The 13426-nt window shown below is 36.6% G+C and overlaps 1 protein-coding gene across 1 annotated transcript; it reads right to left on the bottom strand.

Annotated features, from left to right (window-relative positions):
* Positions 1-297: 297 nt before the first annotated feature.
* On the bottom strand, positions 298-12505 carry LOC147074033 (E3 ubiquitin-protein ligase RNF25). The gene is made up of 5 exons (XM_085944688.1): positions 12308-12505; positions 11882-12188; positions 6286-6504; positions 4498-4737; positions 298-2987 (listed from the first exon to the last, which is right to left on the bottom strand). Exons 1-5 carry the CDS (start codon positions 12328-12330, stop codon positions 2730-2732), a joined length of 1047 nt encoding a protein of 348 aa, XP_085800814.1. The 5' UTR covers positions 12331-12505; the 3' UTR covers positions 298-2729.
* Between the last annotated feature and the right edge of the window lie 921 nt (positions 12506-13426).

Consider the following 13426-nt stretch of genomic DNA (forward strand, 5'->3'; position numbering starts at 1 on the left):
TGGTTAATACTTAGATACCACCCACAAGTCCCGTTCATGCGTATTATTTAATGCTGAAAGCCTGAACATAAAAATATATTTTACATAACGGATGGTAATTCGTAACATCGTCGAAACAAACAGATTTCACAAATAAAAATCATTACAATACGGAAACAATATACATCGATTCAAGAGTATTATACTTATGTTTACTTGGCCAGTAAATTTAGTAAATGATCAATTCAAATAACAAATGGTCGGTATCGTTTTATTAAAATTTATTATATTGTATGTCATGGATATTTTTTTCCTTTTGGTACACATTTCAGAACATTCCCAAACGATGTGGTTAACATCCTGTGATTTACAGCCACCAATACATCTACAAAGCCAAACTGGGAAATTGCTCCCGAGGCATTTCAGGATGTAAACAACTGCAGATGCTTCACATAATTTTTGGTGCCTCTGCCGAGTAGAATAAAGATGGGAGTGTAAAGCACACGTCACAACTGTGAAGTCAACGAAGAATTTGAGTAACCCAACATAATCGATAACATCAAAATTTCCTGACTTTAATGAGTTGATTACGTTCAACAAACGGACTGAGGTCGACTAGCCCAGAAAGTTTTTAATCCAAAGTCGTCCGGCGGTGGAATGTTGGGGGACCCAAATTGCTGTGGCCATGGCCAGACACTAGGAAATCGATTATTCAGGGAACAGATTTTCCCATCTACTCTGGTAAATCGATACTCTACTGGCGAATCATTTTTCAAAATACTGACTAATCATTATAATGATTTGTAAATATACTGACCAAATAATTTTTTAATTTGCTTGTGCTCCGATGAATAAAATTACAATACAATAATTTATTATTATAAAACTTCACAGTCGCACATAAATGTATAATATAATATTACACTAATTGAACATTTAAGATTAATATCAATAATCATGGTAGATACATTGGTAATAATATTTACTGAAGTATTTATTAACTTCAGCATGACTAGGAATGTATAATATTATTTATTATAAGACAAAGTGACATAGTGACAATGAGATAGTGTAGAGCATGCGTTTAATATTAATATATTCTGCCAAAAATCCAATATAGGGCACACGGTCGGGCGGGTGAACAGCTGTCCAGAGAAATACTTACCACTGAACATTTTGAGCAACATTAAAGTAAGTATTATATACTTGCCGAGTATTAATTCTGAGCAGGACGAAATGAAAAAAATATATAAAATAGCCATTAACCATTTGCACTCGATTATGACAAGTTAGCCATGGCATTATTACCATGTCGTCTCGATGATCAACTGACTTACTCAACATATTATTTTCAAAAGATGGTTTTATTCAACCATGAAATATACCAAATTACATGGTAGTGAAATATGTACTAATAGCGCCTGTACACGTGCATGGATTTACTGGCAACAATAGTGTGTATTTTAAACTATCGTGACCATAACTGTTTACGCGTAAAAGTCCTGACTCCAATCTCATTCTTCAAGAGAGAGCGAGATGCGATGTTGTCATTTTATGGTACTATTTGACAGGAAGTGAAGATCGGAAGTGAAGACAGGAAGTGAAGATGCATGTTTACACATACATTATCTTGTTATGGCCGCGATAATACTTACTGTCAACAGTAAATCCATGCACGTGTAAACGGGGTATAATACTAAGTAATGTTTTGATATTTATTTGTTAAAAAATATTGTTATTTACGGTAGCTACGTGTTCCAAGACGTTGTCTTCGTTGTCAAGATCTTATAGAAAGACAGTCATCATATTACTCAGAAAACTGGTCCATGACCAAAAATACAAAGGGTGCTGGACAAATTTAATTCTGTCATACAGTGACAATCAGTGGCGAAGGATGAAGGTATGCTGTTATGATCCGACGTAAATAGTCCACACCAAGCTTTGTCAGTCAGTATTGATTTTCATTAAAAGACTACAAATTGCAGATAGAGTTGGTTAGTTTTTAAAATTCAATTATACCCTGCGTGAAGTATGATATACTCCAACCATAATAAAAGGAAAGATAGAGGGTAGCAGAAGCATAGTTAAAAGAGATTCTCTTGGCAATGCAACTTACATAACTGACATTGGTGATCTGATACGACTGGTGTACTGCAATTCGGTGGCCAACCTTCGATAAAAAACGGAACCAAAAGTTGAATATTTTCTTCTATTAGAATTAAATTTCTTTCACACTATAATATTATGTTGAGGTTTGGCCATATTTTTTTTAATGTAGTGATTTTAAAAAAAAAACTGCAATACACAGTGCAATAGGTTAAATTTCGGCAAAATAAAATTATGGAAAAACACCCAGTGGAAAAATTGATAAAACGGGCGATAGAGGAAGACTGGACCCGAATGATATTTTGACAATCGGCAAATGATTTACCATGGGAAGCGGGAAACTTACGCGAGCCTAAACCTGTGATACCTTACAATTATTTAAATCGTACATAATAATAGGGTTACGATATCATTTTTGGCAATATCCGCCGGCGGGCCGCGAGACGCGCGGTCTCTCCAGCCGGACCGGCGATCCCGAAATGTGGCAATCGTCAATTACTGTTGATCAGTCGATACGGGATCGGGAGGGGGGGTTTGAAAAGGGGTGGGCGGCGAACCGGGCGCCCCATATTGGCTTTCAAGAGGGCAACAATGGTCTGCTAAGTGGCGACGGGCACGGGGGTCGGATTCACAGAAGGCCATCGTCATCTAGTTGCGGAGGCGCAGGACGCCGCCCCGTTCACCTGCCGCCCTCGTCCGTGCTGACCGTGGTTTCCGCGGCGGTTTCCCGCTCCCCGGTTGCGGTTGAAGCCACGATAGGGTCCCCGGTATCCGCCGCGATTGGCTTGCGGGCCGGGTTCGTGCGCATCGTTCTGCTTGGAGGTTCCGTTTTCATTGCTCGAGCCGCTCACTTCTTCGGGAGGTGAATCGTCCGACGGGCTGTTCGTGCCGACGCCTTCTGCCTGAATAACATTAGCGCAAGTTTAGACTTATTCTAAACAGTAAAACATGTATAAACCCAGTCAAACGTCAAACATTTGCATTGCCTTCAAGATTTGTACTTTTCAATAATTAATTAGTCAATACTTTTTATTTCCAATTTGATTCCGTTGTTCAAACTAACCTTTTTCCATAGAGCATACGTCTAATGCAGTGTTTCTCAAACTGTGGTATGGAAATCCTGGTGGTACTCAAAAGATTTGAGGAGGTAGAGAGGAACATAATATGAGGCCTGTATAAATGTTACTAAACCAAAACTTATGATCGTAGAGATGAAGCAGGTCTGCTACAAGAGAATAAGTAACATATTATACAATCTCGAAAAGTGCATGAGATAGGGTATCTGGCCTTGACGATAGTTGATTTTGGGCGGGGGCAAGGATGAAATAAATGTAGAGCGACGACAGCCAAATCCACCATGACCCGCCCAACACCAATATGAAGAGATCATAGAAATAAAAAGACACGGGTGGTGCAGACCTCAGTGTTTTCTATTTTTATTCATAAAGTGGAATCCTAGACATTATGAGTCGAAAAAAAGGTAATATTTGACATATCGATGGTGCAAATCACAAACCTTCTATGACAAATTTTATGATTTTGACTTTATGGTATCAAAAAATCAACAAAAAATTAACGGATCTGTTGAACTTTACCTCCTTTGTCAAAGAGAAAAATAGCCGAGTTTATTGATCTTTTAATTAAAACTCCTATGTCATATTCATCGTATTATGCTGCAAATAAATCAGTTTTAACCTTCCCCTGTAAAATCGTATTTTTTGACTAAGGAGGTTTGTGATCTGCACCATCGATATATGAGATGTGGTTCTGGCGAAGACTGCTGAGGGTATATCGAAAGGAACACAGAACCGGTGCCTCGATACTGCACAGACTGCACACCAGCGACAGACTGTCCTGTTTTCGTCTGTTATATTAAGTGATTCTTTAGGCACACTGTTAAGCCGCATTTAGACCAAGTGAGCGAATTTTTCTTCTTCCCCCACTCCAGCATAATTCTCTTGACTTGACTGCACACCAGCGACAGACTGTCCTGTTTTCGTCTGTTATATTAAATGATTCTTTAGGCACACTGTTAAGCCGCATTTAGACCAAGTGAGCGAATTTTTCTTCTTCCCCCACTCCAGCATAATTCTCTTGACTTAAACGCTTTTTGTTGAGTGAGCATAAGAATTTCGCTGGAGTGGGGGAAGAACAAACATTCGCTCGCTTGATCTAAATGCGACTTTAACTGTGGCACAGAATACGTCAAAAGGTTAATTGTTTTAGACAGTCACAGATGAAAGGTGCAGAAGGCCAATTCAGATGAGGTGGAGTGAGCTCATGAAGAAATTCACTACAAAACCGATAACATATACTCGAAAGCTTGCAAAGAAAGTACTCCGCAGTGATCATGATCCTGAGTTATGAAGGTGATGATGTAGAAGAGAATAGTCTCTTCTGAATGGAACTCACCGAGGATGCAGCCCCCTCGTCAGCCGTGAGCAGCAGCAGTTTGGATCGGTTCTCCTCCACGTCGATGATGCCGCCGCGGCTGCGCTGCCTTTGGTACAGGTCGGCCATACGAGACTGTAGCGCTCGCAGCTCACTCGTCAGCTCAAACTGTCGAGCGGCCAGGAGCTCCCGGGGAGGTGGGGCCGAACCCAGCTGCCTCGCGTCACAGTTGATGGGCTCTCGGCACACCGGACACGTTGGCTGAAACATTCACAAGCAAATTAAATTATAGCGGTATGCTTCAACGTATGGACCAATCAGGAATGGCAACAATTGGAGAAAATGCAACACTTGAGATCTACGGTATGTATAAAGGTTGCAGTCCATTCTATCAATCAAGATTAGGAGATTGCACTGGTTAAGTCATATGTACTGTATGTACAACAGTGCACCGGCAACGAGAACAATGCAATCCTACGAATAATTCACAAGATTTTAAGAATGTACCATTCTAATTATTGAACAAACATAATTCTGACATGCTTAATTAGGACAATTTTTAACTATTGGCCTAACTGAACTTTTGACCGAAAATGAGATTTTGATGGCATTTTGTTATAAAGCATGTTTTCTATGCTCACACAAAATTTCAAATTCTTAAACCTACAAATAAAATAAATGTGTTATCGTCCTTCACACAAAACAGCCAACTGCAGGTGCCAAATTTCCAACATCATAAATGGAACAACTCCGCTCTTTATATAAATTTTCTTTATATATAAAAGGGAAGCTAAAATAGTGTATTAATTTATAGTGCAGCTGATTTGTAAAAAAGTCTACAATTAAAAAAATTTTGGAAATGTTAAATTCCGCTCGATCGTTAAATTATTAAGTTTTTTCGCCTTCCTGAACAATTTGCCCAAATGGAGTTAGCCGGTTTGCAGATTAAGTAGTCGACATGTAAGATAATCGGAATGGCAACTGAGCGATCTTAATATTTGTGAAGCCTACTAACTTTGTGCTTCATGCGCACAAAATAATTTCAAATTTCATAACAGAAATAACAAACAAGTCTCCTTTTATTTATAGTCCAAATTCTTTGGTTTTTTGCTCAGAACAAAGTGTGATTGATGTTAGTTACAAATTCATCTGCAATACAAAATCGGTTACAGTTGATTTAACCGTTAACCTTAATAACCGTACTGTCAGTTTCACTTTCATATAACCTAATGACTCCATCTCCATAGGGTTATTACGAGGAAGATGGGACCGACTGAATTTGCTCGTTATAAGCATTACTCGTTATATCATTATATAACATTTTTCGCGCCACATTCTATTTAAGCATAAAAAAATTTGAAAATCATCGTAAAATTCCCCGAAACAAGCATGACATTCATAAACAACAAAAGAAGTTGTTTATTGTATGAGCCGCCGGCGCTGGTAGGTACCTACTGACTTCACAAAGCATGGATTTTTTACATGCAATTTCAACCATACTTTTTCAATGGTGTCGGCGAAAACACCAATTAGGTACTTAGACACTTAGGCGGAATCCTGTCCGGTCGGATTTTATTGCTTAGGGTCGAAATGTTTTTAAACGATCCGACACATTAACAGTTTTAAGAAAATTTTTGACGATATTTTTGCTCGGCATACTCGATAAGTAACTCGTTATAAAAGTGAATAAATGTATGGAGAAAATCATAGATTAAAATGTCAACGAATGTTTCCTCATTACATCCGAGATCTCGCTATTTTTGTGATCGTAATAACCAAGTTCGACTGTATTAATATTCTGTTACTCACCTGATAATGTTTGGCCTGCTGTTTCTGCCATGACGGCAGTTTGTCCAGCTCTTCTTTGTAGTTCTTTTGGCCGGCCACCAGGTGGCTGGAGAGACAGTGGTTGTGAAAATGATGATAGCACTGTGTCTTGATAAAAGCATCACCCGCTAGAAAGCCGTAGAGGCATATCACACATTGCCCGCTCGGTAAATTACTCTTCGTCAAATTTTCCCTGATTAGCTGAAATTTTTGAAATATTACAATATATCCACATGAATTATCAATATTCAAAATGAAGGGTTAGGAGTAAAATTTTCTCAAGGTTTGAAATTTAATTGATGCAGCTTATAGAATTACAGTAGAATCTCGATATAACGGACAAAATATCCGGTCAAATGTAAAAATTGAAAAACATCCTGTTAATGGTATTCGTGTTTAAATCCAAGTGTCATCGCTTGTAAACAATGTTTTGTGCATGATAATCATGTAATACCGCTCGCATTCGAATTCAAGTCATAATGCCGTCCTGCTCGTAGACTGAATGTAGCAATGACATTTGCAACGCTGGCCGCTAATTCACACAGCTGCACAGCAGTTTATTTTGTTTACTTGAAATGAATGGATGCATTTATTCGTCGCCTAAATGCGCGGAACTTGTAACTCTACTTTTGGCCTAAAATGAGTTAAGTATGCAGTGTTATAGTAAATTTAATTGTCCATCGATCTGTTCATATATTGTAACTCCAAAAAAATATTTACTGTAGCAAAAGCACATTGTTCATTCCTTGTATCTCAGACTCTGTTATTTGTCAGTTTTCATACCTTATAACTCCAGTAAAGTCATACAAAAAAATCCACGCATGTTGCCTTGTATCAAACTCGATCATTATTTCTGCTTTACATTAAATTTAATTAACCATGGCCCAAGAAAGTGGAAAGCAGTAAGTTTGGTTGTATATGTTATTATGCCAATGTATAATTTCGACCAGTGTTTCACAACCAGTGGTCCTCAGAAAGTTTCTGGTGGTCCGCGAATTTTTGGTGTCCAAATGCCTATGCTAAAAATTTCAATAAAATCCTTCAAAACCTGTGCACCTGCAAGTGTTTGAGCATTGTGTTTTTGTTCTTAAAATATATTAATGGTTTACGTGACAAAATCAACTGCGATCGTACGTTATTATAAATAATGTTTTCTTTATGAGTTAACGGTGCATAAAACGTCTCTGATATTTTCAGTAGTCCGCAAGTGTAAAAAAGTTTAGAAACACTGATTTTGACCTTAGGGACAAATAAACATTTTAAGCATAGTAGGTATGGGAGTTTGAGTCAGAAATTTGAATACCTGAATTGAAAACTATTTCAGTGTAAGAAATATATAAATGCGAAGTATGCACAGCATACAAAACAAATAATTTAGATAGACTTGTACACCTTGTTCAGCAAGAAAAGAGAAAATACGGCAGAAGTGAAGAGGAATCTGACAAAATTACTGAAAAATATGTGTTTACAATGGACTTACAATGTGTTTTGTTATATCCAAAATCTAATGTTTCCAGCGCATATTTTAAAACAAAACTTGGCATTCATAATTTTACCCTCTACCGATTACGATCTAAACGATTGGTGGTCATTGCTGTGTTTGGATTGAAGTCGAATGTGGGCTTACTACAAATTAGCTTTCTAGTGTAATAAGTCAATTTATTCTTCCTTTTCTACCTCTTTCTGACGACTATAAAACCATTATTCTGTATAGTGATGGAGCTACAAACCAGAAAAATATGTAGTACTCGCTAATGCTTTATTAAATATTGCAATGCCACGTAATATCACCACTGTATAATAAAAAATGGAGAAGGACCATACTCAAATTGAGGTTGATCGATGCGATCAGTAATTGAAGAGGTTGAGAAATCAAAAAAAAATTTGTTCATGCTAATTATGTAACTGCGTTTAATGAAGCCAGGAAAAACCTAAGCCATACATGTCACATTTATTTATACGAGTAGCATCATTTTTTCAAAAAAATTAATGTTAAATTTTACAAATCCATACGACCAGGAGGAAAACTAGAAGACACAGTCGTAACTAATATTCGAGCACTGCAATATAATGGATGGAATTAATGGAAATATTAATTTCAAACTGCGTTTTAGTGATGAATAAATTAAAGTACCTACTATTATGCAACCGAAATTCTTTGACAGCCTCCCTCAACTATATCAAGAAAGCTTAAAGGCTTAAAATAAAATTAAATAAGTACAAATACCTTCAGCCGTTGAAAGCAAGTATGGAGGCCGATTATCACTAATATAATATACTAATCTGCCATTTGAAAGCTAACTTAAATACACTTTAATTATGTAAATCTATTTTCGTTCATTTATGCAATGCTTATTTCCTCTATTTATACAATTTTATTTAATTTTCCAACATAATGTAAACAAACTTGGTACTGTTTATTTTAATTCAAACATTGTAACTCCCAGCTCAAATCTCAAAAAAACAAAAGCAAACCATGTAAGTCCTCTATGTAACTAACCTCTTTATTAATAAATATTTGGTAAAAATGACCAGATTTACGCATTTATAACATTAAAATACTAATAGTGTTTTTTCAAAATTTTCCTAAACCTGTCCGTTTTATTTTAAAACAGTTTTTTCTTCCCCCTGTAAAGTTGGTTAATATGGAGTTACAAGTTCCGCGCATTTAGGCGACGAATTACTGTATTCAATGTTTACAATGGTTAGAAGTAGATGAAGGTGACCGTGGATATCATATATCACGACCGGAAGTGAAATAGCAGATCAAGTTATGATCTTGGAAAATGAGGGTGGAAGTGAAGATAGCGAGGAAGAAGAAACAAATCGCCCAAAAACAAAGTTGTCAGTGATAAGAACGCATCTCGACAATCTAATAAAATTTATTGACTATTTGTCCGATAACAAAATTCAACTATATTACACGCATTTTCGTAATTTTAGAGAGTTGATTATAAAAAAAACAGCAGACTTCAATAGTACAAAAACTTTCAAAGGATTACCGAAAGCAAGCGCGTCGACATCGAACATTAACGTCACTCCACAACAGGTGTGTTTGGATATATCATCCGAAGACGAATAGACAGAATTTTGTTTGTGTTTTTATATAACGGACTTTTGACATTTACAGACACCCTTCACATGCATTAGTCTGTTATAAGGATATAATGTGCACATATCGTCGGTGTTTTGTAAAAAGGGCGAATTAGCCAAAATGCTACTTTACAGGAGGAGGATTTTTAACGTTTGACATTTATTTGTTTTTTACCTGTAGATGATTTTTTTTTTTTTTTTAGAATTATTAATAACCATATCCTTGCTTTTTCGTACAAGGTGGTTGTTAGTAATTTTGAACAATCACAAACACCCAGGCTTTGAGAAAAACACATAAATGTTTTTGTCATGACCGGGAATCGAACCCAGAACTCTCGGGTGGAAGGCCAGCGCCTTATCCACTGCACCACGAGAGCCGCCACCTGTAGATGATTATAAATATCTAACAAGCTTATAATAAAGCTTAGAGAGAATACTGTCATTATAATAGGTATTATTATATCATATTTTAAAAGGCCTAAATGTCACATTTGCTTTTTATTTCGTAATTTTAATTAATTTAATTTTAGTCGATTATCGTTTTTTAGTACTTTCCTGTGGAAATAAAAATTCGCCGTTTTTACACAACAAAGCTAGTGGGGTACATATTGTATTTTCATTAAAATCTCGATTTAGTCAAAATGGTTGATTCGCCCTTTTTACAAAACACCGACGATATTTACATAAATCAGACAAAGACTTTTAGAGTACTGTGAAAAAGGTTTGGCAGCCTCTTGGCATACTCTTGTCTGCCTCCTAATTCATTGCTTTCTTTTGTGGTCTTTCCGTGTTATACTCAACATGCACCTCTCGATGCCATGTTGAGCTATTGATAGTTTTTGGATTTTTCTTACCTAATGGGTCCGTTTCACATGCACACTCATGAGCACTCGTAGCGCACATTGGCTAAACACTTTCCGCTTAGTCACAACTTTTGAAGATACTATTCAGTCGCCCAAATGCACTCTATGGCAGTTTGGTTCTGCAAGCAATATCGACATACTTACATAACTCTGTCAATTGACATTTGTCGTTTGAGATATATGTAGTCGTTTGAGTGCCATCAATTACGATCGTTTTTGTAGTGCAATATTGTGACATGGAGGTGCATGTTGGGCGTAATGCGGAAAGACCACAAAAGAAGCCAATAATATGGAAGCAGATAAGAGTAGGCAATGAGATATAGGTCACCATGTTGATGAAATGGTAATGGGCTGGGCAAGTCACTCGACAAGTGGACAACCAATAGACGTCATGTACCCCCAAGGAGCAGTAAACGAACACAGGGACGCCCTAAAACGCATTGTAATGAGCAACTCATCGAGTTCAACGGATATACGTGGCAGCAAATAACTTGGGACCAAGGAGAGCCCGCATGAGCTTTTATAAAAAAAAATTAACGAAAACAGTTTATTCCATGTAGACAATTATTGGTGCTTTTTACTGGTTCTCCGTCATCGTAATCTGTCAGTCGCCATTTTGAATTTTAGCTATCTTTTTGTCATCGAATTATAGTACGCGGTCCAAGCCATTATAGTATTTCGGCAAAAATTATAGTACGTGTAGAGAAAATGAAAGTTTTTTGTTTGTCACAAACATAACGGAGAATTCGAGAAATTCCGATGTCTTACTTAATTATAACACCTCTTACGACCAAAAAATGCTAACACCGGCCGCCGTCATTAACTGTCACGTTAGTTTTTTAGAGTAGGTATGCAACGCAAAACCATGTCCATTGACTAAAATCGCACACTGAGATCTTATTCAACGTTGAAAATGTCCCACTGAGGCGGACGAAACCGGTCCTAATATATTAATTAAAGTGGAATAAGTACTATAAAAAAATAGCATTTTTTTAATTGTGGTATTTTTGACGTACTATACTTTTTTAATAGTACGCGGACGAAAATGTAACTTTTCGAATAGTACGCGAATCAAAATGTACTATAATTATAGTTCGGTTGGCAACACTGCGCTCACTGACAGATGACAGCGGCCGGTGGCGGAGAACCAGTAAAAAGACCCCAATTATTATACTAAATACCTTTTTCTGTCAGCGCAGATGCTTTTCAATCCAATAATTGTTAATTTAAAATTTGAAATTTTCATACATTTTGATGCATCATTATCACAAGCTAAGATTATATTAGGTTGGGGTAGGTTAGGTTTGGTTAGGTTATGTCTGGTTCAGTATATCGGCTATTTTCAAAATGTGTTTGCCGCTGTATACAGGATAACCGACTTGTACTCATACGTCATTTACAAGGAATGGTTGTTAGCGCATTGGGTTTTGGATCTGAATAGCACACATTGAAAAAACCAATATCTGATTATTGTCTTTTATGGTGTTTGTTTACATACTAAAATATCAAGGACTGAGTTGTGCTTTTATTTGAAATGTATGCTTAAATGTGTAAAAGTAAACGAATTACACACAACTACATACATCTTCACGATTAAAAGAAAAAGATCGTGAGAATCTTACCTCTATCAACTCGAAAACCACTGGCTGTCCCAGACAGTCCAATAATTTATCTTGAATTTGAGAGCTTATCATGTCTATCAAGGAATCGTCGAGGCCTCTGGGATTGCGCAACTTAACATTGGGGCTGGTGTCAGGATACTCCGGAGTCAACGTCACTTCCAGGGTGACACACACGTACTGCTGGTCGATGTCATCGCCAGTCGACGGATGAACAACCGTCTCGATTAAATAAGGAACTGAATTATTCGAGTGGACCGTCACGTCGTCCAATAGAATAGCTTCCAGCGCTTCTATCTCATCGGTGACCCTTAAACATTAAACGAAAAACGTGTATTATTTCAGTGGAAAAACAATGATTGTGACATGTTCTCGTCTGGTGTCATTTCATGTCCAATAATATGCGTACGTCTCTCGGACCAGTCTTACCTCTCATCAACGGCATTAGACATATTTTTAGGTTATTTTCTTGATAAAATAAATAGATTTTTGTTAATATTCAATTAAAAACACGGCGCAATGCAGATGCATGAACGTTCTGTCAGGTAAGTAATTAATAATATCGATTTCGTTGCATTCATCGCCAGCCAACTGGTGACTGGTGTGAAGTTCTCCCTTTTCCAAATCAAGGCGCGATTCATAAGCGCACAATTTGCAATAAAAAACGCAGTCAAAATTATGTTTGCTTATCAACTGCGACTGCGACTTCAGTAAAACTTTTGAATAATAAAGGTCAGTTTAGAGTATTAATATTTTACCTTTATTTTATTTACAATGATAAATTTAATCAGTTGCATAATAATTATGTAATACCAAAAGATTATTATATTATTTTACGTATGGAAACCGATGACTGTTGTTAGTAACACTGCATCGTCACCGTTTCCGATAACCCGGGCCAAATGATAACGCGGCATTTTTGAAGCGTTCGTTAACAGATAACATGATGAAAATGAATGCAACAAATTACTGAGGCTTTGTAACATTTATTGATGAATGGCATATAAACCCACTAAACTACCAATGTCAAAATGTATATTAATACGTTTTAGCCTAGTCTAGTCCCGAAACCAACAATTAATAACAACACAAACCCGGTATAGAGAAATCAGCTGACAAATTTGATATAATTAAAATTGTTGACAAGACGTCAAAGCAATTAGACAGAAGTAAATTGTCTTATAATGTGTTTGTAGTTAAAATAATATATCTGGAATTTCCCACCTTACTGTGTTTGTTTTTTTATATACCCACTTAGATGCCTACATAATATACCTACGTATGAAAAAAGAGACACGACAAAATAATGACGCATTTGAATTTAATTTATGTATTTTATAAGTTCACAATATTGCCAAATAAGTACTCGGAAATAGTGATTGAGGATCATAATCAGTACCGAATTAAGATATTTCTACACCTTTAGCCCACACATTCTGCAAACACCTCCAAGTAATATTTTCCAAAGGAACAAGGGAAATTTAAACAACCACACATTGTCCCCTCATGATATAATCTCAATGTAAGAAAAAACACTGTTATAATTAA

The sequence above is a fragment of the Rhyacophila brunnea genome, unplaced genomic scaffold, assembly GCF_057557595.1.
Source record: "Rhyacophila brunnea isolate RB1 unplaced genomic scaffold, BYU_Rbru_1.0 scaffold_17, whole genome shotgun sequence".
Taxonomy (NCBI): Eukaryota; Metazoa; Arthropoda; class Insecta; order Trichoptera; family Rhyacophilidae; genus Rhyacophila; species Rhyacophila brunnea.